We start from the raw sequence: 27072 nt of genomic DNA on the forward strand, positions 1-27072 counted from the left end.
TGGTTTTCATTTGAACTTCTCCCTATATATATATATATATATATATATATATATATATATATATATATATATATATATATATATATATATATATATATATATATATATATATATATATATATATATATATATATATATATATATATATATATATATATATATATATGAAAATTAGGAATATGTTAAAGAAGAAGAAAAAACACTGAAACTTGGGAGCCCCCAAACCGCAGGCATAAAAAGACCGCGAGGGGAAAAAACCATTGAAAAAGAGGACCAAGAGACAGGCCACTCAAACAAAAAGCATAGGAGTGTGCTATGCATACAACACCAACACTTTTATATCTATCACCTCACACACCCAATTTCTAATCCTAGCACCTTACACACCGATAACTCTTTATAATCACACCAAATTCACCACGAAACATCAATCAATAAATACAAAAATCATATAGTAAAAAGGATAAATAGACACTGCCCAATCCATAAAGAGCCCAATTAATATAACCAACACCAAAACCCAAGCTACAGCAGCTTGCATACTTCCTACCTCAGAACAACGTTGATATTATGTGAAAAAACATGGGATGAGATATCTTCAAAACCAAGCATTTTCTTTGCCCAAATGCGCACCCAAATTTTTAACGTGTGGTTAAAATTTGGAGAGTCAGGCACTGTATTCTCGAACTTTATTTTATTTCTCTAATACCAAAGTGACCAGATCACACAACTCACGATTAAATTTCAGAGTTTACCTTGTTTCCATTAAACACTAGTCCATTCCACGCAAAGGTAAAAGTACCACAACAATTTTTGAGGACTCCCAAAATTCCCCATCACTCTAAATTTTCATCCACATCCTCCATGAAAAATGACATGTAAATAAGATATGAGAATTTGTTTCCATCTCCACTCTACATAAGAGACACATTGCCTGACAGGCGTCGATTATACCATTTTCAACAATAGAATCAATAGTTTTTAATTTCTCCAAATTAGCGAGCCAAAAGATTAGTTGAGCTCTTGGGGGAATACTGATTTTCCATATAAAATTGATGATATGTTTGGGAAGGATAGCTACAGAAGACTCATAAAACTTGTCAACAATATCCTTAATGGGGAAATAGCAAGCATTTGACCATCTCCACTTTACACGATCTGTATTTTCCATCCGTGGTGTTATTTGTTCAATAAGGATTTTTAGTCTTTCAAGATCTTCCTTTTCCCAATCATATAAATATCTTCTCCATCTTAAATTCCATAACCATACTCCATCTTGCCGAAAATCCATCTGACAAATATAGGCATTACATTGTAAAGAAATTGCAAAAAGTTTAGGGAAAGCAGTTTTTAACGGACCTGAATCACACCAACTATCGTGCCAAAAAAGAATGGAATCCCCTTTCCCACACTCAATTGTATACCGTCTTTGATTATCTTCCTGAATTTGAGCGTATTTGTGTCATTACTCAACAATTGTGCCCGTAGGCCTTCTTTATCTGCTCCAAAAGACTCAGAAGATGCCTTCAACCCTTTGATGTTGTAGATAGATAATAGAATTCGTTTCCATAAGGTGCAATCAACCTCCGAGAATCTCCACTACCATTTGAATAATAGAATCAAATTCTTGTGCATAATGTTTCCCACACCAAGACCACCCAGGTCTTTTGGGAGCTTAATTGAAGACCATTTAATCGCAGAGATAGACATTCTCTCACCCAAAGAATCGCCCCAGAAAAATCTTCTTTGCAGTTTCAGAATTTTCTTTTCCAGGGATTTTGGCATCTTAAACATACTCATATTCTTTGACATGGATTTTGGCATCTTAAACATACTCATATAGTTGATTAGCAGGCTATTAAGTACACTTTTAATCAACGTAAGTCTACCTGCTCTCAAGAGGATTTTTTCCTTCCAAGAAGATAGCTTATTCTGGATCTTTGTCAACACAGGTTTCCAAGCAGAGCATTTATTTATGTTCTCACCAAGAGGAAGCCCAAGATAGGTAAATAGACAGTTTGAATGAAGGCATCCATTCTGCTTAGCAAGTTCACTAGCCCACACCTAATTATCAGAATTCCAAGTTATGATGTTAATTTTACTATAAAACAACTTAAATCCAGACATTATAGCAAAAACGTCCAAAATTCGAAAATAGTTCGTGACTACAGCTGTGCTCCTTAGGACAAAAATCAAGGTGTCATCCGCGAACTGAATATGTTTCAATCTAACCTTTTCTTTACTTATTTGGACCACTTCAATCAGGTTCAAATCTTTCGCCTTTTTCAAAAGGCAAACAAGGGCTTGCCTGACTAAAATAAACAGGTACAGTCATAGTGGATCACCCTGTCTTAATCCCTTTTACCATCTTGAATGGGTTTAAGGGTGTATATATAACAAGTTTAATTCGGAAGTTAATAAGTGTAAACATAATTTGATGTTGGAGGGTCATTGGTGAATTTAAGATCCAACATCGAAAATAGTAGTGTGATATTAGCAAAAGTTGTCTTTAAAGGATCTTGAGTTATATACTTAAATTATCATAAAGGTATAGTTTACATGTCGCAAAGATGGCAATTAAAATTTAAGATATTGGTCTATAAAGATTATAGACAAGATTTGGTAATAATGCGAACTCCTTATACATGATCCTAGTGGGTATTGTTGAAGTTAGTCAATGCTGGAGTTGTTACTATTGAGGTGTTGTGCATAGCATTTATGTTGGGAATTTATGTTTGAGTTAATACTTAAAAGGATTCTGCTTTAGAGATTTGGATGAAGAATGCAAATTGATGTTTAATTAAGGTTATATTAAAATGTTGCATTGAAGGATATGTTACAAGCACGTGCGTTAGACTTTGGAGGTCTTGAGAGGATTTACGAGATTTGATTGAGTTTTCACATAATAATAGCTATCATTTTAGCATAGAAATAGCACCAATTGAGGCATTGTATGATCGTAGTTTTTGTAGCTGGTATGTTAGGATAATAGTTTCCATGTTGTAGCCTAGAGACCACCCTTGATTCAGGATGTGTTTGAACAAGTCCAATTGAAACGTCAGAGGATAAGAGCAAGCCAAGATAGATAAAAGAGCTATGTAGATGTGGGACATACACCTATCGAGTTTCTGGTTAGGAATAAGGTGTTCTCTTTAACTTCACCAACTAGAGGAGTTATCGCGTAGATTTTTTTAAAAGTTTTGGTTACTACATGGAAAACCCAAAACCTCATAACTGACACGGGAAATTTCCCTAAATTAAATTAATACAAGTCTTTGATATTTTATAATAATATTGATAATGATGACGCATAACTATTTACAATAATTAAATTAACAATAATAAAATACTCCTATAATTAAAATATGTAAACAAATATGTAGTTTCATACTTCCATAATATAGTTGGAATACACGGACACGCCACTGAACCTGCGTGTCGCGTGTCGGACACGGACACGCGAAAATCCGTGTCCGACACGCCAAATGAAGTGCCCAATATTTTAATATTTTTTCGAATACGCGGACACGGTAAGGACACGGAAGGGACACGGCAAGGAGTCAAGGACACGTTTTTTTTTTTTTAAAATTTATTTTTTATTTCTACATGGTGTTGCCCCACCTCCATTCCCATTTTTTTGTATATCCTCTTTGAATATTTGTTAATGTTAAATTATTAATATGTTATTTGTTAATCTTAAATTCATAATCTTAGTGTTTGTAATTTGAATTTTGAAAAGTTGAAAAATTGTGAGTTTTATGTTTTTAAAGTGTTTATTTACATATATCAAATGAAAGATTGTAAAATTATCTTTAATTTGATATATTTATTATATTACCATTTTCGTGTCCCCGTGTCCGCCATTTTTAAGTTGGCGTTTTTCCCGTACCCGTGTCGTGTCCGTGTCCGGTTTAACCTAGTAATGTAGTGAGGGAGTAACAATATGGCTGTTTCCAATTCTTTCTTTATTGTGTTGTCTCTGCTTTCACTTGTATGCAGACTACTACCTCACCACCGCAGCACCACATCGTCCGCAACAATGTAAAGCGAGGTGATTTTTAATCCTCTATTCTTAAGCTGTTAATCAAAATGCTAATCGAACGAAAATCTTTTGATTATATTCTGATATCATATATAGTCATTGGTTTCTAAGTGTTTCAATTATTGGAATCAAACTTGCTGGATTAAGTCGGTGAACATAGCAACCTGCGGCCTGCCACCTTCATCCTTCAGTCCTTCACCGTCAACCTGCCGCAGCCACTGATCGGCCCACCGACAACTTGCTGCAGCCACCATTTACAGTATATACTCTTCTTCTTTTTCGTTCTTTCTACAACAGTTTTAAATTTGTGCAATTGTTATAGATTGCTCATTTATTTGAATGTTATTTGTTTATTCATGATTGATGATTATACGATACCCAATCCACATTTGTTAATTAATTTAGGGTTTTTGGTTTAATTGGTGGTAAATTTATAAGTTTAGGGTTTTATATTTAATTTTTTAGGGTTTCATATTTAAGTTATTGGAATTCATTAGTTTCAATTGATAAGTAATTTAATTCTACAATTGATTTGGGTAATTTGTTTGATTTAATTTGTTTCAATTTGTTTTCTTAATGGCAAATTTCTTTTTGATTGAATTTGTTTCAATTTGTTTTTTTTTTTCAATTGGGTATTGTATATATGTATAGCATTTCTTATTTTCTTTTGATTTGATTAACTGCAAATTAAGTATATGGGTATATATGTACTCTTGACTTCAATTTGAAACAATGGGTATTGACTAAACCTGTCAAACAGGTCGGAGGGGTCGGGTTGTATAAAAATATTTTCGGGTTCGGGTTGAACGGGTTTAAAAAATTACGGTTTCGGGTTTTGACTACCTTGTTTAATACCCTAAGTTGTCGGGTTCGGGTTGACCCAATGGGTTTTGCACTTTTTTGAAAAAATAATTTACGTCAATGATAATATATTAATATGTATATGTACCTATTACGATAATATATTAGTATGTACCTATTACGATAAAATTGTAACTTATATAGAGTACATATCAAAAGTTGCATGAAACAGAAAATAAAATTAGTTCTTCAAACGACACTCACATATGGTAACCTGCCTCTTGTAGAAGATGAATCAGATCTTCCAAATATCCTTAAATTAGTACTTAAACCAGGAAAAAAGCTATAATGAGAACCCAAAACTTCTAATAGAACAAATGGGGTTAGGCTGACTGTCATTATAATGAGAACCCAAAAAAACCACAAAAAAAAATGACAGCAGAAGAACAAGGCTCAAAACTCCTAATAGAATAGGAAAAGAAAAAAGAAAGTAAAAGTAACCTAATACCCAGAAAGACCATAGAGAACTAGTGATCTGTCATGTATGACAGGGATGCTAGCTAGTATTTCCAGAAGACAACATTACCATCTCACTATAGGCATAAGGAAAGATGTAACAAAAAAGAGAGCACTCAAAAAGGTCAGGTAATTATTAATTCTAAACCCATGTATGAGGCCAATAAATTAAAACCAATATGATGATCAAATAGCTCAATGGAGACTACAGTAGATAACAGCCGCAAGTGCAACTACAGCCTTTTGCAATTCTGGGATTCAAATGTTTCAATGATGACAGGGCACAAGTAATTTCAGGGTGTTATAAACAAGCTGTGTTGCTGCCAAAGCGCCGCCCTGCATCATAAATAAACTTGAAATACCAAGAATTTTTTCTGATGCATCTCTAACAGATGAAGTTATCTGATATGAATGTTCAAATTCAGCCTCTATCACATGATTGACACCACAATTGACCTAATTATTTATAGCATCTGCTACCCAGGTAATTTACATAGGCTATATACAAAAAGTATAAACTCTAATCTGAGCTATGATGCGAAAGAAATATCTTTTAATCAATTAGAACTGAAAAGAAGTGTGTACAACAACATGAGGATCACAGGAGAACCAAGATCAGAATAGAAATTAGCATAACAATTAGAAGATTAAACATTAATAAAAACTTTTTATAGAATAGAAAATTCCAAAATAGAACATTCTCTTCAATAATCCAACTCATAAAACTACATCAAAAAACCTAGAACGGATCAGGATACAAAAATTCATTCAAATGAAAACCAAATCCCTAAAAAAATAATAATAAAAACATAAACGACTTCAAATAACATCAATTAAACGTAAAACGATTTTCATTACTAATTGGTGGTAAAATCTTCAAGCAACGCTGATAGGTTGCTGTTTAGGAGGCTGAAATTTAGAATTATTCTTATTATCAGCAAAATCTTCGAGATTGTAAATGACGGTAATATAAAGAGTACAACTAGGGCAACGAGCAAATACACTTCCAAAATGGAAAACTAAATTAGAAAAAAGAAAATACACAGACTATTATCAAACAACAAAAACCAAGCACCAAAATATAGTTAAATTTAAACAATTTCTTCGAAATTGTTAAAACCTCGAAGAAACTGGAACCTACACGCCCAGAAATTCGCGAGGAATTCGAAGAAAACATCGATTCATACTGAAATTGCCAGAATCCGAATACGCAAACTAAAATTAACTACAAGTCAACAAGTAAACAAATGAAATTGGTACTTCAAATTACCTTCTTGAGGAGTGGGAGATGATGAAGAAGAAAAGAATTGTCCAAGAGGTGATGGCGAACACCCTTTTCGTGGGAACGGAGGGCGGCGGCGGCTACTACTTGAAGCTCGACGTCCCATAGATTTAGGGCTGATGATGACTGGGAACGGAGATGATGAAGAAGAAGGAAGGCTGAGGATGAAGAAGAAGGAACGATCGCGTGAGGAGTGAGAATGAAGAAGACTGCAGATTAGGGCTGGCTGGAATGATATGAGGCTGAATTGCTGAAATGAAATGAAGGATGAAGCGCCTTTCCTCTTTAAATTTTTAATTTTAAGGGTTAAACCCGACCCGACCCGTTTTTGACCCATTTTTTGCGGGTTTAAAAAAGCGGGTTAAACGGGTCACTTTTTTAAAATATTTGTTCAAAACCCGCTTTTTGCGGGTTGGGTTTTTTGGGTTTAGCGGGTCGGGTTCATAATTGACAGCTCTAGTATTGACTGCTCTTGACTTGGTCAGAAAACTTGTGGAAAGTAGTTGGAATTAGCTTTTTAAGCTAATATGATTTGAATGTCTAAGATGAATTTTTAGACTATTATTTTTTAATCATTATGATTTTCCTTTGTTATTGATATTAAATTCTGTGTTTTCAAGTTCAGCTAATTAGTTTTTGAGATATGTACACTGTATAGGGCATGTTTGAGAGTCATGGATATACTTTATGATGTAGATGCTAAGCTTTAATTGGATGAATAATAGTAAAAACTAGATTCTTCGATTTGTCTATGGGTATTGATATTGAATTCTAAGTTATTTATGTTTGGCTGATTATTTTTTTGAAATTAGTGTAGTGTTTTTTTGAGAGTCATGGATGTACTATATGATGTAAAAGCTAAATTATAGTTTTTAGTGAACTTTTGGTGCAACACTTGAATTATAGTTATGAATTGGTGTTGGAAATTAAATATACTTTTCTAATCCATGAAGTGGGAGGCTATGATAATCATGTACAGTTTATGAGATATGAGTTTTATAAGAAACCATGATCAATAATAATCGTTCTCTAGTTTTATCAACCTAGACTGCAAACCAAATGAGTAGAATTGTTATGTTGATTTGAACGCTTGAAATTATAGTGATGGCCTCATGTTGCTTATATTCGACTGTTAATCAGTTCTCTTTTTGTGATATCACTATATCTAATGAAGAGTGACTATGCAGGTTTTTTCATACATAGGGTTAGCTGAGAAGGACAAAGTTACATTTTGAGCCAGTGATTCATCAGTTGTGAGAATTTTTTATTACAGTTTGATGATTCAACTTTTGTTGTCTAACAGGTATTATAAATTTTGCAAACGCCTCAAATAACTTGTTCTCTATGGACTTTCTCTTTTCCTCCGATTTTATCAAGAAAAATAAAATTTCGACGGGTGCAGTTTAAAATGTTATTTGAAAGCAGATGGGATATGTTTGTCCAGAGGCATATTGAATTGTCATTTTGGAACGTAGAAGCATTCTTTCATTAACAAGACATAAATTCTGAGACATGTTGAGTGCCAACTATGTACTAGAATTGGGATATCCAAATTAATACTTCTCAATTATAAGTTCCTTTTTATGGCTTTCATTCTTTCTATATTGTCATTCACACTTCCACTTTCTTCCATTTTTTTCTCTTTTAGTAAATTGTATTGGATTTCTTCTACTCTCTTTCTCTACCTTATTTGTGTTTGTTTCACACTCTTTCTCCCACCATCTCCTTGTTCCCATATCCTTCTAAAACATCGGTTTCGGAATGGTGGAGTGTTTGTTGACTAAGAAATTATGTTAAATTTTATCTTGAGGAAACTTTGAGTTGTCAAATTTGCTCTAATTTTCTAGATAAAAAAGTGTCTCAATTTGAGGGGTTAGAAGAAGTATGTATGTTTTTCCCTGTTTGGATTACAATGGGGTTGGGAATAACTTGGGATAGGGAAAGGGAGATAAGTTATTTGAAGAATGTAGAACTATTTAATAGCGTAATTCCTTAACGTATCTTTGAAAAGTTGCTTGATATTATTTTCAATTGAATCATACTTTAGGAATCTTGTCTTTTTGCTAAATTTTCTAAATTTTTGAAAGATGTTATTTTGTAACAAATGATGCTGCGTAGAATGAGTGTGTATTTCTTAGCCTTACTGTTGTCATCTAAAACAATGAATCATGGGACCTCACTGTTTTCTCTCATTCAAATTTATGATAAATTGTTTGCTCCGCTTAATTTTCGTTCCCGTCTTTTTCCTTTCGTTCCTCCTTTTTTCTACTATTCTCTTATCCAATGTGTAAGCGTTTGAATTTGTTCCAACTTGCGAACCTTTATTCTTATTTTTACCTCAAATTGAGAACTATTTGACCATCTTTTTAGTAGATACTTTGCTTTTTCATAGAGCATTTCTTTTGTTTCTTCTTGTGGATGTAATAATTTTTGATCTATTGATTATGTGACTATTGACTAGAATAAGTTCAAGCATTGAGATGTTTCGTTGTGATGACTCTGTCATGACTCAAGTCAAAGGGTCCAAGGGTATTATCGACATTTCATATTAATTAGTCTTGGTATTTTTGTAAATAGATTAGTTGTTATTTTTGTAGTAGTCTCTTGGGGCTTAGGCTATATATAGAGCCACCCTTGTAATAATTCATGAGTTTTGAATTAATGATTGATAAAGGTGTTCTTTTTGGGAGTTAGTGGGCAGACTCGAAGTGTCCATACTATCGGTTTCGGTAACGGGTGTTGGCCGATCTATTACAATGGTATCAGAGCGGTACGATTCCGGTGATTGGAGACTCGCTGGCGACGACCGGAGTTCAAAAAATAATCAAGAAGATGATCTTGATGGGTTTCTTGAGGGTTTTGGCCCTGAAATTTCTCCTTTAGACATGCTTTAAAGTTCAAAGGGATGTCCAAAATGGTTTCATCCAATCATTCAAACCCACATCCACCAATGAAATTTATGAAAAGTTGGGAAAAGGGATTTGTGAGATTTGTGATGAACATTTGATGCGGATCATGAATGTAGTCACAATGGCATTAATGGCATTTGATCCGGAACATTCACCCCCCACTCTACATTAAGGAAGGAAAGATGAATTATTGGCATTTGTATTCCATAAAGAAAGAAAAGAAGATGTCTAGAATGAGAGTATAAAGGTTGAAGATAAGGGGAAGCAGGTGAGAAAACTGGATAAATGTAAGGTTCAACTAATAGATTGGAAGAGATATTGAAGAATCAAGAAGGCGACCTAAGAGTAATGAATAAGATAAAGAGAAGGTGGAGCAGAATGGGTAAGACTACCCTATTGCTAAATAAAAGAAAAGACAGAAAAAGAAGAATAATGAAGAAGAATGGGAAATCAGGAAAAGAAAAGGTCAAAAATAAAAAAGAAAAGCAGAATGTATATGAGAAAAGGGAGGATAAAGAGAAAAAAAGAAACCAAGGTAAGACACAACAATAGAATTAAGAAAATAATAAACAAGGTTCAAGAAAGAAGAAGCAAGAAAAGAGAGAGGATATTGGATGTTCATGATGGTGGTTCGGGGGGGGGGGGGGGGGGGGGGGTGGTGGGGAGGGGTCCAGGTAGGTGGCGCCGGAACACTGCAAAAACTTGGGAGGCGGCGACGACAGTGGCGGCATGCGTGAAATCGAAGAAAAGGGCGAGGAAAATATTAGTTTTTGGGGCATTGAGAAACTAGAACGAAGGGGAAGAAAGGGGGAGTTGAATTAGGCTCCATCGTAGTGCAGGAAATCGCCGAAAAATGATGGTGGGAAGCTGGCAAGAGAACGGTCGAGAGGAAAGATGCTTGGAGCACCGGTAAAGGAGATGATTTAAGGTTGGGTTTTCTGTATGAAATGACGGTTGGGCAGCACTATTTTGGGGTCGTTGGAACTTTCTGGCGTATGGGCGGAGTTCTCTGTAAGATTGCTGGCGCTGTGATGACTGCTCTTTGGGAAGGGCGGGTCGCCATGAACAGGTGGCAGGTAACTTGTGTGAGAAAGGAGTTGAAATGGAAGGCTTATTCTTTGAAGGTTCAATAGATGGAAGAAGAGAGAAGGGGAAGGGAGATGGCGGCAGTTGGAATGTACGATGTAAGAATTGTCGAAAATTAGACAGGTGAGAAGGCCGGGTACGGCGGGTTCACCGAAAAATTTGGCGGCTGGTCAGCTTGTGGAGGAAGTGGGGAAGAAAGATTTATTTCTTTTGGGTTTCTGAGATGGTAGGAGAGAAGTGGGATATGCAGGTTGTGAAATTTCAAACAGAGAAGATGAAAGGGAAATTAGGGTTTGCTGCTGATGATGTCACGGATGAAGACATCAACGTCATCAATGTTGATGTCTTCCAGCCTGATTAGAATTTGGGCCATTTTACCCTCTTAAAATTCGTTTTTTGGATTTTCAGCCCATTATAAGATATCATCACTCCATATTTTCTCAGCCCACTCACTTCTTTAAACCATCTCTTGAAAACCTTCAATCTTAAATTGCCATAGTTGGAATTATACACAGTAATGATGTGTGGAACACATTTGAAGACTAACTCCTGGACACACAAGGCTAATTTTTATCCACCTTGAGGGCAAGGTGGAACTTCAGGCGGTCGGTAATGTCATGACGGGTCAAAGGGTCCAAGGGTATTATTGACATATCATATTAATTAGTCTTGATATTTGTAAATAGATAAGTTGTTATTTTGTAGTAGTCTCTTGGGGCTTACACTATATAAGTATATATACCCTTGTAATAATTCATGAGTTTTGGATTATTGATTAATAAAGGAAGTGTCCTTTTTGGGAGTTAGTGGGCAGACTCGAAGTATCCATACTATCGGTTTCGGTAACGGGTCTTGGCCGATCTATTACATTTCTTGCATCAAGACTGCCCCCACTCCTGTCCCACACGCATCCGTTTCAACCACAAATGTCTTCCGGAAGTTTGGCATCGCCAAGACTGGCACCTGTGTCAAGACTGGCATCCGTTTCCACCCGAACGCGTCCTTCTTCAACTATTGGTAAGCTCTTGAGCAATTTGAGCATACCCCTTCACAAACCTCCTGTAATACCCTGTCAAACCAAGAAACCAACGCAATTCCTTGAGATTCCTTGGTGTTGGCCAATTCACCACGGCTGCCACTTCCTTGAGATTCTTTAAACATCATGATTCTCCCTCTATTCCTCCTATTTTGAGTTGTAGTTTTGTAATAGATCGGCCAAGACCCGTTACCGAAATCGATAGTATGGACACTTTGAGTCTGCCCACTTACTCCCAAAAAGGACACTTTCTTTATTAATCACTAATCCAAAACTCATGAATTATTACAAGGGTGGCTCTATATATAGCCTAAGCCCTAAGAGACTACTACAAAAATAACAACTAATCTATTTACAAAAATACCAAGACTAATTAATATGAAATGTCGATAATACCCTTGGACCCTTTGACTCGAGTCATGACATTCGGGTCAAAGGGTCCAAGGGTATTATCGACATTTCATATTAATTAGTCTTGGTATTTTTGTTAATAGATAAGTTATTTTTGTAGTAGTCTCTTGGGGCTTAGTCTATATATAGAGTCACCCTTGTAATAATTCATGAGGTTTGGATTAGTGATTAATAAAGGACGTGTCCTTTTTGGTAGTTAGTGGGTAGACTCGAAGTGTCCATACTATCGGTTTCGGTAACGGGTCTTGGCCAATCTATTTTAGACTCGTGAAGTTAATACTCTTCTCACATTCTTTTTTCTAAAGCATTAAACCAACTCCGGTTTCTAATTCTTTATCATGTTCAATCCAAGTTTTACTTTTGCTTGGCGTTAGAGAAAAGATAGGAAAAGAAATTTGCAAAACCTAGTTTCTATATTTATATTTAATAAAGTTTTTTGTTGATTATAAGAAACAAGAAAATATTGTTTTGTCAAAGGTCATGGTGCAAAAATGGGTAATAGATCAGGATAAATAGCACAAGCAACTTCTATACTTCAAATATGTTCGAAATATCATCAATCCCTTCAACAATTAGCATGCATATTCAGCTTTCATCTTGTTTTCCTAGTTTTATGTATTTTAATGAACTTATGGAGGTCGTGACACAAGGGAGTTTGGCATGTGAAGATGAATATTTTCGAACTGTAAAGCAACAATCTCATTTCTCTTGAAATAGATACAAACGCTCTTCCGTTTAGGAATGTTCATGAATTGATTTTAAAGTTTTCCTCACTAACACATAACTCTAAAATCCTGATTGTATTAATGTCACTCTATACGTTAAAGTTTTCACACACTATATTGTCATATCTAAATCTTTACCCATCAATTGATGAACGACTTTGCAATAATAGTATTAATCTAAAAAGATAGATATTTACAAAAGATAGATTATTAAAAGATAAAAGATATTTAAACTAAAAAGATGAAAGTTAGAAACTCAGAAAGATAAGACAACCTAAAAGTTAGAAGATAAATAAAAGATAATAACTAAGTTGGTGAAGTTGGCTAAGACTCATGGAGTCCTAACACGCCAACCTTGTCATTAATTTGGCCATGACTATCTAGAGTCTTCCTCATGCTCAATCGTTACATGCATTCAACCTTTACACACTATACTTCTGTATGCACCATACTCCTTTGAACACACACAACCACATTGCCAGACACGAACACCCTATGCTTGTAGCCTTTTACCTCTCGCTTAGCTATATTTGACACGTGTACACTGATCCTATGCGTACTAGGGCTCTTACATTGAGTGCTATAAGGCACATGCAACCGGTGAAACAACTTTGCGTCCATACAACATTGGAACCTAAATCACCACAAATGACAATAGACCTTTATTTAACAATAAGTTGATGATAAGTAAACATGTTCCACATAAAATCAATCGTATTAAGGACATAGGTGGAATCGATGTTTGCAATTTTATCTAAACCCTTTTGGATAGTGACAGTGGACACTAGCAGATGACCCATGAAGAGATCACCACACCTGCTTCACATGGAGCTTCTTTCATGTATGTCCTTTTCTTATGTGGTGTTGACCTATATTAATGGTCCCTTTTCAACTTTTCCCAAGATGTATACAAGGAAATCCTTCAATGTAATAGATTGAACTACTTGATAACATTGGATATGTTAGGAATAAGGAATGGTGTGAGGCTAAATGGGTAGTGACGTGGTGGCATCAATGGCATGGTTGCTATGTTGATGTATTTAGGTGATTCTTCTCCGAAGGGAATAGATTGGTGATAAAATTCTTTGGTTGGGATCTTAGGTTGTTTAATACCTGCAAATGAAGAGTTTTTTCATCATGGTTGTTGTTACACGCCATGAGAATCTCAATCTTTGTTTGATGAAAGCGGTTGGCTTATACAGGCAATTCACTGTTGTGCTTACCATAGTGCAAAAATGTGATTTCAATCACAATGCGGAAATGAACATAGTGATGCGGTAATGGGGATGATGTGGTTGTTGTACCGCTTAATATCAGCCTTACCAATGAAACTTCTTGGCACGATCTAAAACGCAATTTTTTGTACACCTTTACAATGCGGGTCATACTGTTTTGGTAAAAGATGAAAACTTCAGGATACGACTAATACAATATAATGCAACCTTGTTTGTGTACTATGGTGCTCACTAGTCACTACAGTGTTGGGTGAAGTGAAGCTTGATGGTGGTGATTTTTGTTGGTGTTACTCGAGCACGTCTAATATGAAGACCATAAATAATGCTTTATTGACTAAGAGGGTGTTTGGTATAATAGTTCATTGGATAATTTTTGCACAAGTAAAAGGTTGGATGGTTAAACTATTTAATGCTAGTGTTTGGTAAATAGTTGAAATAACTTATTATTATGAATAAGTTATTTTCAAATAAGTTGCTCATAGTAGCGGGTTCCAAATCAGCTTGTCAAATTAGTTGATTTATCAGCTGGTCGAATCTGCCACCCCAATCAGTTACCAGCTATCATTTGCTAAATACCCCTCAAGTAAAAGGTGGTATACTGTTAAGTTTTCTGTGGTTTCTATGTAGCATTGGTGCTGACTAGACAAATCTATGGACAACTATGGCTTTCTATAACCCATTTGCCTATGGTGCGTGACAAGGTTGCACATGAGGTGTAAAAGGAAAGTTTATAATCGGAGTATGAGACAGCACAACAAGTATGACCTTGTATGAAGTTATCTGTGGTAGTTTGACATTTTTAATGCAGATTAAGTGGCAGACTAAAAGTTTACACTATGGTGGTTTAGCAAAAAGTATACTAATTAGACAAAGAAATAATAATTAGGAGTCATAACAATTTTTACCTTATAGAATCCTATTCTACATAAGAAATTCAGTATAAATTATAATTTTTGGTGGGGCCTAGGCATTCTCGTGTCCCAATGTTGGTTGGCCACTTAATGCAATGCAAGTTTTTTTCAAAGTACTTCAGATTATATAGCAATCGAAACACGTAAAGTGTTAAATTCTGTTGGTTTTGGGGAAAATTTGTGGACTATGTCCAAGTGTTTGCCGCGTCTTAAGAAATTATGTGATGTTGTGTTTGTTTAGAGCTTCAAGAGGTCTTAGGCTAGGGGATGCCTTCACACCATTCCTATTTTTTTAGTTGTGGATGTTCTTGGTAGACTAATACTGAGAGGGGTGGACATGAGGTTGATAGAATGAATAACGGTTGGAAAAGAAAACATCATTTTTAGTCATCTTCAATATGGGTGTTGATTTATACGGTGATTGAGATTCTTTTTCTTTACCAAAAACCCGCTTAAGATGAACTTATCTATACCAGAATATTTTTTACATCTGAATTATGAAATGAACTTGATATTCCCCTATAAGTATTTATTAGAAATGTGACAAACGTCTCAATTTATTGGAGCTTATTCTTTTTTGTTCGAGAATAGACTACTGGCTACCTGCACCTCGAGGTCAAAAATTATGCTGCTTGAAGCAGTCTTAACATTTCCGTCTTAAAGAGAAATGTAGATGATTCTTTTTTTGGAGGTGGAGAGTGGGTCTCATTTTAGTAAAGAAAATGTCTATGGTTGACAGTAATTGTGCTCTTGTTATGATGGCTTACTATCAGATAAGCTTTGGCCTTTTTTATGCTTAGAGGCTGTGAATCTGCTAGTGGTTTAATTAGCATCTGGACCCTGTATCTTCTATTATTGTGAACAACAGACTATGCAAATAATGCATTGCTTTTATGGATCGGCTGCATGGTGTCTGTCTTGTCTTAATAGTGACGGGCAGCTGATGAGCACACACTGGATCTTAAAAAAAAGGCTGAGATTTAGCAGCCAACTGAAGATACATCAAGATGATGCAAGTTTATTTAGTTTTGGGAATTCGAAAAGAGAACATAGAAATTGAGAACACTTATCTGAATTATGAGGGAGCAGTTTAAAAGGTATTTCTTAAATTTTGATGGATGCAGTTTTGAGGCTTCTAAATCTGGATTTCAAATCTTTTGGGGGATTTGGTTCAGAATTTACTACTGTGTTTTAATAATATTACTAACATATGGAAGGTGTACGCATTTTCTGTAGTGTGCTCCCTACAAATTATAAAATAAACACTTAATGCAGCAACGCTGTACATTATATCCAGATCAAGAATTCTGGATATCTTATCTGAATTTTTGGATTTAGATAATATGGAGTGGGTATCAGAAGATATCCCATACATATTGTACTTGTAACATTTTGGATTCTCTGAATTAAGAGGTGTACTTTTAACAGTTATGTAGTTCAGAAACCCAAACCCCATCCCATGCTCCTCACCTAAGCTTCTTACTTCCATTTAATTTCTATTCCTAAGCCTCCACTGCCTCGTGCTTTGTTGTAAGGGTCATTTTTACTTTTTTGAACAAAGTTCATGTGTCTGAAAGTGAACAAGATCAGGTAGGTGAAGTGTTGCTCTCTTTTTTTATTAATTTTTATATTTAATATCATTCTTTAAACATCATGATTCTCCCTCTATATCTCCTATTTTGAGTTGTAGTTTCTAATCAATTTCAAACTTGAAGGGTTTAATAATTGGATTTTTTAGGTATATATTGAATTCAATTGAGATTTTGATTTAGTTTCCACACAAAATTTAGGGGAGGAAACTTATTTGAGTCACTTAGTGAACTGTAGTTATTATAAATTTGGTCTGTTGGTAGCAATTGATGAACTTGTAGCCTTATAATTGCTGCCGCCGTTTCATGTTTTGCTTTGTAGTTGCTCTTTTTTCCCTGATCTTTGTGGTAGATGCCGATTGACAAAGATGACGATTCATATTTAATTATATCTTTTATTATTTTTTAAATTCCGAGTGGGCCCCACAAAACTCATAATATTGTTTCACCATTTAATAGAATTATTTTGCTTCTTTTTTTCCAATCTCACATGTTTGTTTGGGTAAGAGTCGCACTTATTTGAGGGTAGTTGTTGACTATGGACGAGTATAGTAAATGACTAATTGATAGGCTAACAATATGAGGCCAAAATTTGAAAAAGGCAACAAATAAAACAGGTGCGTGTTTGCGTTTTGGATACGGAAACCAGGACATCCAACTCAAAATTCATGGTATCTGACAAGGCAGATATCTGTAATCCAGATCGTATTTTGGAGATCCGAGTTCAAACATCTGTCCAATAATGAAAATACACTGCCCTAGTGCTGTCCGTTCTTTATGGAATGCTGAGTTAACATTACATTAATTACCTAATGAAAAGAGATTTTTCATTTGATGTTTGGTAATTTGCAGCCAAAACTAAATTGTTGGTGTTAAGGCTTTGGCGTTTTTATTGATGTTTGGTAATTTACTATCCAGAAAGTAGTCTAGACTATTTGCACTGAATGCTGTCAATGTCATAATTTGTGTTGCTATTTTGCTGAAATAAATCTCATTGTCACGCTAACTTTCGATTGTTGATCTTTGTTGATTTACTATATAAAATATTTTTGGACTTATTATTGCTGAATGCTGTCACTATTTGTGCTATTATTTTTCTGTCATAGTTTTCATTGCCATGCTAACTCTTGATTATGTCTCTCTATGTTTTTTGTTATGGCTTTTGGTTTTAGTTTGCTAATTTGTTCATTGTTGATTTGAGTCTTGATTTTTGTTTATTGCAGATCATCACCATGTCAGGCTAGATTTTGGCTAAGTGTTTGGCGCTGCTGCTTGTCTATATCAACAAGTTCAAATCACTTGCAGGCTTCATTTAATGGCTCTGAGCATAACGTTAAAAAGGTGGACATTGAGCATCTATTCAGATTTTGCTTCAATGCATGCAATCTTAAGAGAGTCCACGCTCTTCTTGTGGTTTCTGGAACAACCCAAAGTATCTATGTTAGCACTAGGCTCATTAATCTTTATGCTTATCATGGAGAATTGGCTTTTGCTCGAAGAACTTTTGATCAAATCACATCAAAAGATGCTTATACTTGGAATTCGATGATAGCTGCATATGTGCGCACTGGCCATTCTTGCAAAGCTTTGAAATGCTTCAATGTGTTTATGTCATCTGCTGAGGTTCCACCAGATAATTACACATTCCCTTCTATCCTGAAGGGTTGTCAAAACCTAATGGATGGAAAGAAAATCCACTGTATGGTTCTCAAAGTTGGTTTCATGTGGGATGTTTTTGTGGCTGCTTCCTTGATTTATGTGTATTCCAGGTTTGGTTTTGTGGTTGATGCACAAAATGTTTTTGATACTATGCCATTCCGGGATTCGGCTTCTTGGAATGCTTTGATTTCTGGATTTTGTTTGAATGGCAATCTGGAAACAGCACTAGACTTCGTCTATCAAATGAGAATCAATGGAATTAAGTTAGATCCTGTGACTCTTGCTAGTATTCTTCCTGTTTGTGCTTTTGTTGGTGATTTCCCAAGTGGTATGATGTTTCATTTATATGCCATTAAGCATGGTCTGGAGCATGAAGTATTCGTTTCAAATGCTTTGATTAATATGTATGCAAAATTTGGTTATCTGCAGCATGCTCAGGAGGTTTTTGATATGATGCTAGTTAAAGACATAGTTTCATGGAACTCTATCATTTCTGCGTGTGAGCAGAATGAAAATGCTATTTCTGCTATTAGATTTTTCAGAGAGATGCTGTGTCATGGACTACAGCCAGATACATTAACACTAGTAAGTCTTGCTGCTAGTATTGCTCAACTTGGGGATTGCCAGAATAGCAGATTGATTCATGGGTTTATCATAAGGAGAGCTTATCTTATGGGCAATATTATAATGGGAAATGCAATTCTTGACATGTACGCTAAACTAGGGATCTTAGATTATGCACATAAGGTCTTCCGTGGAATGCCTAGAAAAGATATTATTTCGTGGAATACTTTGATCACAGGCTACTCTCAGAATGGCCTTGCTAGTGAAACTATTGAAGCATTTTCCGAGCTGGAAGCCTGCACAGATTTAACTCCAAATCAAGGCACCTGGGTTAGTGTGCTGCCAGCTTATTCTCATCTTGGGGCTTTGCAACAAGGCATGAAAATTCATGCTCGTGTCTTTAAAACGTCACTCCACTTGGACACATATGTGGGTACCTGTCTTATTGACATGTATGGGAAATGCGGTAGATTGGATGTTGCATTATACTTATTTTATGAGTTGCGGAGAATGAGTTCTGTGTCCTGGAATGCTATTATATCCTGCCATGCGATACATGGGCATGGTGAATTTTGCATTAAGCTCTTTGAAGAAATGCTTCAGGAAGGTGTGGATCCAGACCACGTAACTTTCCTGTCGTTACTGTCTGCCTGCAGCCATTCAGGACTTGTCGACAAAGGTCAATGGTACTTCTATATAATGCAGGATAAGTTTGGAATCAAGCCTAGTTTAAAACACTATGGTTGCATGGTAGATTTGCTTGGCAGAGCTGGGTTGTTGGAGAAGGCGTGTAATTTCATCAAGGATATGACTCTGCGGCCAGATTCTTCTGTTTGGGGAGCGCTTCTTGCTGCTTGCCGGACACATGGAAATGTAGAATTGGCTAAATATGCTTCAGATCAGTTGCTTTCTGTTGATTCAGCAAATGTAGGATACTATGTTTTGATGTCGAATATCTATGCAAATGTGAGGAAATGGGAAGGGGTCAATGAGATGAGATCATTGGCTTTGAACAGAGGATTAAAAAAGACTCCAGGTTGGAGTTCTGTTGAGGCGTCTAACAAGCTTGATGTTTTCTACACTGGTGACAAGTCTCATCCGGATTACGACCAAATTTACCGTGAGTTGTGCACTCTGACGGGTGAAGCAAAGAGGCTTGGGTATGCTCCCGATTTCAGTTTTGTTTTACAGGATGTAGAGGACGATGAGAAGGAGCATATTCTCTCGTGTCACAGTGAAAGATTGGCGATTGCATATGCGATGATTAGCACCCCATCTGAAAGTGTGATAAGGGTTTTTAAAAATCTGAGGGTTTGTGGAGATTGCCACTGTTGGACCAAGTTTGTTTCAGAGATTACCGAGAGGGAAATTATTGTAAGAGATTCTAATCGTTTCCATCATTTCAAGGATGGAGCTTGTTCGTGTCTGGATTATTGGTGAAGGTAATGGAGATCGTTTACCCATCCAATCACTTCATGAATGGAGATCATTTGTGTCGGGATTATTGGTAAGGTGATGGAACAAATACTTGGCTATGTAATATTTGAAATCGAACCCATTGATTTAAGTGTGGGCGGCAAAAATAGAAAATGACTAATAAAATATTATATAAACGAGGTGTGCTTCTAAAGTTAAAGTGTAAGTTTAATTGAACGACCATTAAATCCACGCTACTATTTGGATTAGAATGTTAGACTTTTAAAACTAGAAAGATGAGAGTAGTGGAATTGCGAATGTTTCGATGGATAAGTGGGGACAAATCTTGAGAGATACAATTCGCGAAAATATAAGAAAAGATATAGGAGGTGTAATTATTAAAGAAAAGATGAAATATAATCATTTAAGATGGTTAGAGTATGAGCATGTGCATTAGCATTACAACTGATATGTTAGTTCATATAATCAAATTCAATCTTTTGGAATAATATTGTTTTTAAACTTGAGTTCAATTCATTTACCGATTCTCATTTATGATAAATATTGATAATCTAAGTTTTATGTCTAATGTGTTTTACTGTGTTCCTTGAAACATGTATCTAAAGAAGTCTAGAACCTGCATAGACGTCGCACTGAGTTTAATTCATTTACGGATCATCATTAATTTTAATTTTTTTCAGTTGAATCCATTAAGTTTTAAATGTGGCAAATGATAATTAAAAATGTCAATGGATGAATGATAATGAGGTTGAATCACAAAAAGTTTTGTAATATAGATAAAATGCTATTGTAAGTTAATTTAATTTGATCAAGTTAAATTCTATTTGACAGCTCTTAATTTTATTATTAAAGATCGGAGAATACCCTTTAATAAAAAGAAAAGAGAGTTCATTATTTTATAAGCGGTGAAAATTGAGCCTTTAAATTTTTCCGTATCTTTGTAATTTCAACAAATGTTACTTAAGACCGTCTCTTGTATAGAAATTTCATTTTGGAAGTTTAAAAAAAATAATAAAATTGTTTTGCAAATGTCGGAAAAAATGAAATGGATAAGCGAATTTATAAAAAAAAAAAGCACGAAATAATTCCACAATCAATTTATTTCCAAAAATAAGCGTCTAATTTTTAAATCTGAGGTTTGGTGCTGTTCGCAGTTTGTGCGAACAAGCGCTTAATATTTTAAAAAGGCAAAGAAGCTATTCGCAGTTAGTAACTGCGAACAGGCTTGTTGACTTGTTTGACCCTGTTCGCAAAACTAACTGCGAACACCATCGAGCATAATAACACCATCATCATAAGTTTTTACAAGTCAATGTATGTTCCAGGAGGAATGAATCATCGCCAAAAGTTCGAGCATTCGTAAGTCAAAGTTTGGAAATTATAATAGGCTAAATAAACATATATATAAAACTAAATATATACAAATGTTTGAAATATACAATTAAATAAACATATATGTATATACATAGTCAATCAAAATACACAAAAACCTAACACTAACTGACCAATATGGTCAAAGTCCTAATGTTCAAGATGGTCCAAGTGGTCAAGGTGAGGTCCAAGTCCAAAACAATGCAAGGGAATTATTTTTGTCCAAGTCCTTCTTTAATCCTATGCACGGTTTTGGTCCAATAATTTTTACAAGGGGTTGCACTTCACTTAGTGTAATTAACCTTGTTGAAAGCATCAAGTAATTGGGGGTTTTTCAAGCTTCAATACACGTGTGAATGAGTGGCGGTTACAAGCAATAAATGTGCAGCAATACAAGCAATAAATGTGCAGCAATAAAGGTGGCGGTTACATGGTTATTCCTTCACAAGTGCTAGCAGTTTGAAGCATTGAAATGAGTTGAATGTTGGGCGTGTTTTAAGGCTTAAGTTGACTGAATATTTAACCTCTTTAATTGGGGGTTACAAGTGATTAATTTAGGAGTTATTGCAAGAATAAAAAAGGTTTGAATGGAGGAGTAAATGGGACATTACTTTGCACACTTGAAGGAGCCATGTGAAGAGTTTAATTGCTGGCCATTTCTTCCCTAGTTTTAAGCTTTGTTTAATTAGTCTTAAGTGTGTGTAATGGAGATTAATGTGGACATTGATTAGCCACTTAATCTTCTTTTATTTTGTTGTCTTTTTATTTTCTTTTGTTGAATTTATTTAGGCAATTGAAAGGTTGTAATTATTTGATGTAAGAATGCTATATATAGCATACTTTGATGAATGAAAAAGACATCCAGAAATTTGCCAAAAAAAAACGTGTGTTTTGTTTATTGAACTTGACTTGTGTTTAGTCAATTTTAATTGTCCAAATTTGAGTGTTCCAAATTTGAAGAGTTAGAGTTTTAGTGAGAGTTCCTAAAACTAAAGCTTGTAGTTGACGATTTGGTGATAGTTTCCTAATCTAAGCTACACCCAAACAAGTGAGTGAGTGTTTCTCCTTGTTATATCCTCAAGTTTAGGGTGAGAGTTCCCCTTAACTATCTTGATTAATTTAAACATTTTTCCTAAGTTAAACAAAACCCAAGGACCCCTTAATTTATACTTATTATGAACAATTTTTCCATCTTGTTTACACATCATTTGGCACGTCAGGTAGGGGGTGTTTTTCCATACACTTCCAAAAGGGTCGAATACCTACGTATCATGGGAGAGAATCAAGATTTGAGGGTAGATTTGGAAGCTCTTAATCGATCCATTGCTAGTCAAGAACGGTTGGCCGAAACTAATGCCAATCTACAAGGGAATCTTGCTGCCTTAATGGCAAAACTCTTGAACGAGCAAGATAGGAGAGATCAAGTTGAAGAAGCTCCACCTAGGAGGGAGGATAGGAGTCTCAAAGTAGACGTCCCTTCCTTTGATGGGTCACTTGATCCAGAGAAGTACTTGGAATGGGAGAAATCCTTGGAAAGGTACTTTGAGTACAAGGATATTCAAGAAGAAGTGCAGAAATATAAGATAGCCAAGGTGAAACTGAAGGGCTATGGTGACAGTTGGTTGCAAGGAGAACAAAGGGCATGTACCCTTAGAGGTAAAGCTCCCATATCAACTTGGAACAAGTTGAAGAAACGGATGAGAGACCGTTTCATTCCTCACAATTATAAGCAAAGCCAATATGTGAAGTGGAGTACTTTACAACAAAATGGCGATTCAGTGGAAGACTACATCAAAGAGTTTGATAGGCTTGCCATTGTGTGTGAAGTAACTGAAAATGAAGAGCTCAAAATGGGGCGTTTTGTAGCTGGGTTGGATCAAGAGTTGCAAGACAAGCTTGAAGGTTACATTAACCTCACGTTTGTGGAAGCTTGCAAACTTGTGACCAAGTTTGATGCTAGGAAGAAAAAGAAGAAAACGCCTACCACTACTCCAGTGGTGCGCAAACCACCCTTCACCTTGAAGGAGGGTTCTTCCTTTAGCAAGTCAAATGAAGCACCTAAGAAAGACAAGAAAGACTTCAAACTTAGCAACATTGTCTGTTACAAGTGTGGAGGTAGAGGACATTTCAAAAAGGATTGTCCTAATTCAAGGGCCTTAACCATGCAAGAGGTTAGGCTCATAGCCACCCAAAACATAAATTGGGAGGAATTTGAAACTGAAGAAGAGGAGACCGAAAATCCTAAGGAAGAGGATGGGGAAGATGATTGCTTTCCGGAGATGGAGGACAAAACCAATTTAGTGGTTAGAAGGGCATTGCAAGCACGTGTGGAGGAGCCTTTGGCACCACAAAGGCAACACATTTTCATCACCAAATGTAAAATTGGTGACGAGGTATGTGATTTAATTATTGACGGGGGTAGTGAGGCTAATACTGTGTCAAAGACTTTAGTGTCTAGACTTGGTCTTACCACCACTAATCATCCACACCCTTACAAGTTGAGTTGGTTAGATTCTAATTCTAGTACGGGAGTTAGAAAGCAATGCATGGTTAATTTCTCTATTGGTTCTTATCATGATAATCAATTATGTGATGCAAGTGGGAAGGGAATTGGAGCAGTGTTGATTCAAGAAGGGCGTCCAATTGCATATTTTAGTGAAAAGTTGAGTCAAGGAAAGTTGAATTATTCCATCTATGATAAAGAGTTCTATGCCATGGTGAGAGCTCTAGATCATTGGTCACATTATTTGAGGCCACAGCCGTTTATCTTGCATTCTGATCATGAGTCCTTGAGATTCATTCATGGACAAAAGAAGTTGAATTCAAGACAAGCTAAGTGGGTTGAATTTCTGCAAACCTTTAACTTTTCCTCTAAGTACAAGAGTGGAAAGGCAAATGTTGTTGCGGATGCCTTATCTAGAAGGCATAATTTACTTGGTGTTGTTGAAGCCAAGATTCTTGGGTTTGATTTGATCAAAGAGTACTACAAGGAAGATGGTGATTTTAATGACGTCATGGAGAAATGTGTTCATGGAGTTTATGATTTATTTTCCTTACATGATGGTTTTCTTTTCAAGGGAAATATATTATGCATTCCTAAGTGTCCAATTAGAAGTTTGTTGATTCATGAAGTTCATGGAGGAGGTCTGGCTGGTCACGTTGGGATTCAAAAGACAATGGAGCTTCTCCAAGCTCACTTTTATTGGCCAAAGATGTTAGCCACGGTTCATCATGCGGTTAGTCGTTGCTCTACTTGTCAAAGGGCAAAGATGGTGTTCCATAAGGGTCTTTACAAGCCTTTGCCAGTTCCCGAGAGACCTTGGGAAGATATTAGTATGGATTTTATTGTAGCTTTACCTAGAACTCAAAGGGGTAAAGATTCAATAATGGTGGTTGTTGATAGGTTCTCAAAAATGGCTCACTTCATTCCATGTCATAAAACTGAAGATGCCATGAAAGTGGCTAAGCTATATTTTGAGGAAGTGGTTCGTTTTCATGGGGTACCACGCACCATTGTGTCTGATCATGATACAAAGTTCCTTAGTCATTTTTGGAAATCAATAGTGATATATACCAAATAGTGTTGTGTGCCAAGTTTCGTGCAAAACAAACCAAGTTTGAGCTACTTTATGCGCAAAAGTGCCAAGAATGCTTAAAAACACTTAAAATCGCAACTTAACACGTAATTTCTAGCATACGACTATGATTTTCAATTCTAACCACTTTAAAAAAATAATATATACCAAATACAGTTGTGTGCCAAGTTTCGTTCAAAACAAATCAAGTTTGAGATACTTTATTCGCAAAAGTGCCTAAAACACAAAAACCCTTAAAATCGCAACTTAACACGTAATTTCTAGCATATGACTATGATTTTCAATTCTAACCACTTCAACACAATAATATATACCAAATTGTGTTGTGTGCCAAGTTTCGTGCAAAATAAACCAAGTTTGAGCTACTTTATGCTCGAAAGTGCCAAAAATGCAAAAACCCTTAAAATCGCAACTTAGCACGTAATTTCTAGCATATGACTACGATTTTAAGTTCAAACCACTTCCACACAATAATATATACCAAATAGTGTTGTGTGCCAAGTTTCGTGGAAAACAAAGCAAGTTTCAGTTAACAATAACAAACCAAGAAACAACAAAGAGGGAAGAATAGAACATTAGTCTACCCGCAGACCAGCCTACCTAACCGCATGGTTTGAGCCTTAACCAAGGAGAACTGGAGCCAAACAACCATGGAAACGTGATCTTCATAAATGGACCAAGCCATCAAGGCCCAAGAACCATGATTGTAGTGCACACAGCTCACTAGGATGCGAGCGCAAGGTGGGCCAGTCACTGCTGATAAGTGCTGATTAGTGCCTAAATGTTCTGGTTTTTAATATCTTTTTTTAGAGGCATATTGTATACCACGTGATATTTATAGCTGTTAACTAGCTAGAAACATATAAATAGAGGTTGTCTCTCATGTATATGGAATCAGTTTTGTGATTAATAAGAATTCTTACTTTATGCGCAAAAGTGCCAAAAACGCTTTAAAACCCTTAAAATCGCAACTTAACACGTAATTTCTGGTATATGACTATAATTTACAATTCTAACTACTTCAACACAATAACATACACCATATAGTATTGTGTGCCAAGTTTCGTGCAAAACAAACCAAATTTCAGCTACTTTATGCGCAAAAGTGCCAAAATCGCTTAAAAACCCATAAAATCTCAACTTAACACGTAATATCTAGCATATGACTATGATTTTCAATTCTAACAACTTCAACACAATAATATATATACCAAATAGCTTTGCGTGAAAAGTTTCATGAAAAAAAGACCAAGTATGAGTAACTTTATGCGCCAAAGTGCCAAAAAAAGCTTAAAAACCCTTAAAATCGCAACTAAGCACGTAATTTCTAGCATATGACTATGATTTTCAATTCTAACCACTTTAACACAATAATATATACCAAATAGTGTTGTCTGCCAAGTTTCATTGAAAACAAACCAAGTTTCAGTTAACAATAACAAACCAAGAAACAACTTAGAGGGAAGAATAGAACAGTAGTCTAATCGTAGACGAACCTACCTTACCGCGTGGTTTGTGTGCAAAGTTTCTTTCAAAACAAACCAAGTTTGACCTCTTTTATGCGCGAAAGTGCCAAAAAAGCATAAATACCCTTAAAACAGCAACTTAGCACGTAATTTCTAGCTTATGAGTATGATTTACAATTTTGACCACTTCAACACAATAATATATACTAAATAGCTTTGTATGCAAAGTTTTGTAAACAATAAGCCAAGTTTGAGACAGTTTATGCGCGAAAGTGCCAAAAAAGCTTAAAAACACTTAAAATCGCAACTTAGCACGTAATTTCTATTATATAATTATGATTTTAACTTCAAACCACTTCAAGACAATAATATATACCAAATAGTGTAGTGTGCAAAGTTTCATGCAAAACAAACCAAGTTTGAGCTACTTGATGTA

General features: G+C 35.6%; 1 protein-coding gene across 2 annotated transcripts; it reads left to right on the forward strand.

Moving 5' to 3' along the window:
* Positions 1–3961: 3961 nt before the first annotated feature.
* On the forward strand, positions 3962–20442 carry LOC130800616 (pentatricopeptide repeat-containing protein At4g33990). Of its 2 annotated transcripts, none has more exons than XM_057664156.1 (4): positions 3962–4051; positions 4139–4301; positions 7829–7944; positions 17767–20442. In XM_057664156.1, the coding sequence occupies exons 3-4, from the start codon at positions 7919–7921 to the stop codon at positions 20204–20206; spliced, it is 2466 nt and encodes an 821-aa protein (XP_057520139.1). In that variant the 5' UTR covers positions 3962–4051; positions 4139–4301; positions 7829–7918; the 3' UTR covers positions 20207–20442. The 2 variants fall into 2 exon arrangements, with proteins under 2 accessions (XP_057520139.1, XP_057520140.1); XM_057664157.1 differs by having other exon boundaries at positions 4154–4301.
* Positions 20443–27072: the final 6630 nt, after the last annotated feature.

Source organism: Amaranthus tricolor, chromosome 15 (genome assembly GCF_026212465.1).
Source record: "Amaranthus tricolor cultivar Red isolate AtriRed21 chromosome 15, ASM2621246v1, whole genome shotgun sequence".
In the NCBI taxonomy this organism is placed as follows: Eukaryota; Viridiplantae; Streptophyta; class Magnoliopsida; order Caryophyllales; family Amaranthaceae; genus Amaranthus; species Amaranthus tricolor.

Excerpts from the sequence above, each read along its gene's own strand:
- LOC130800616 (XM_057664156.1), top strand. The coding sequence starts at position 7,919 with ATGATTCAACTTTTGTTGTCTAACAG. Across the intron at positions 7,945-17,766 it reads CAACTTTTGTTGTCTAACAG|ATCATCACCATGTCAGGCTA; the intron begins GTATTATAAATT and ends TGTTTATTGCAG.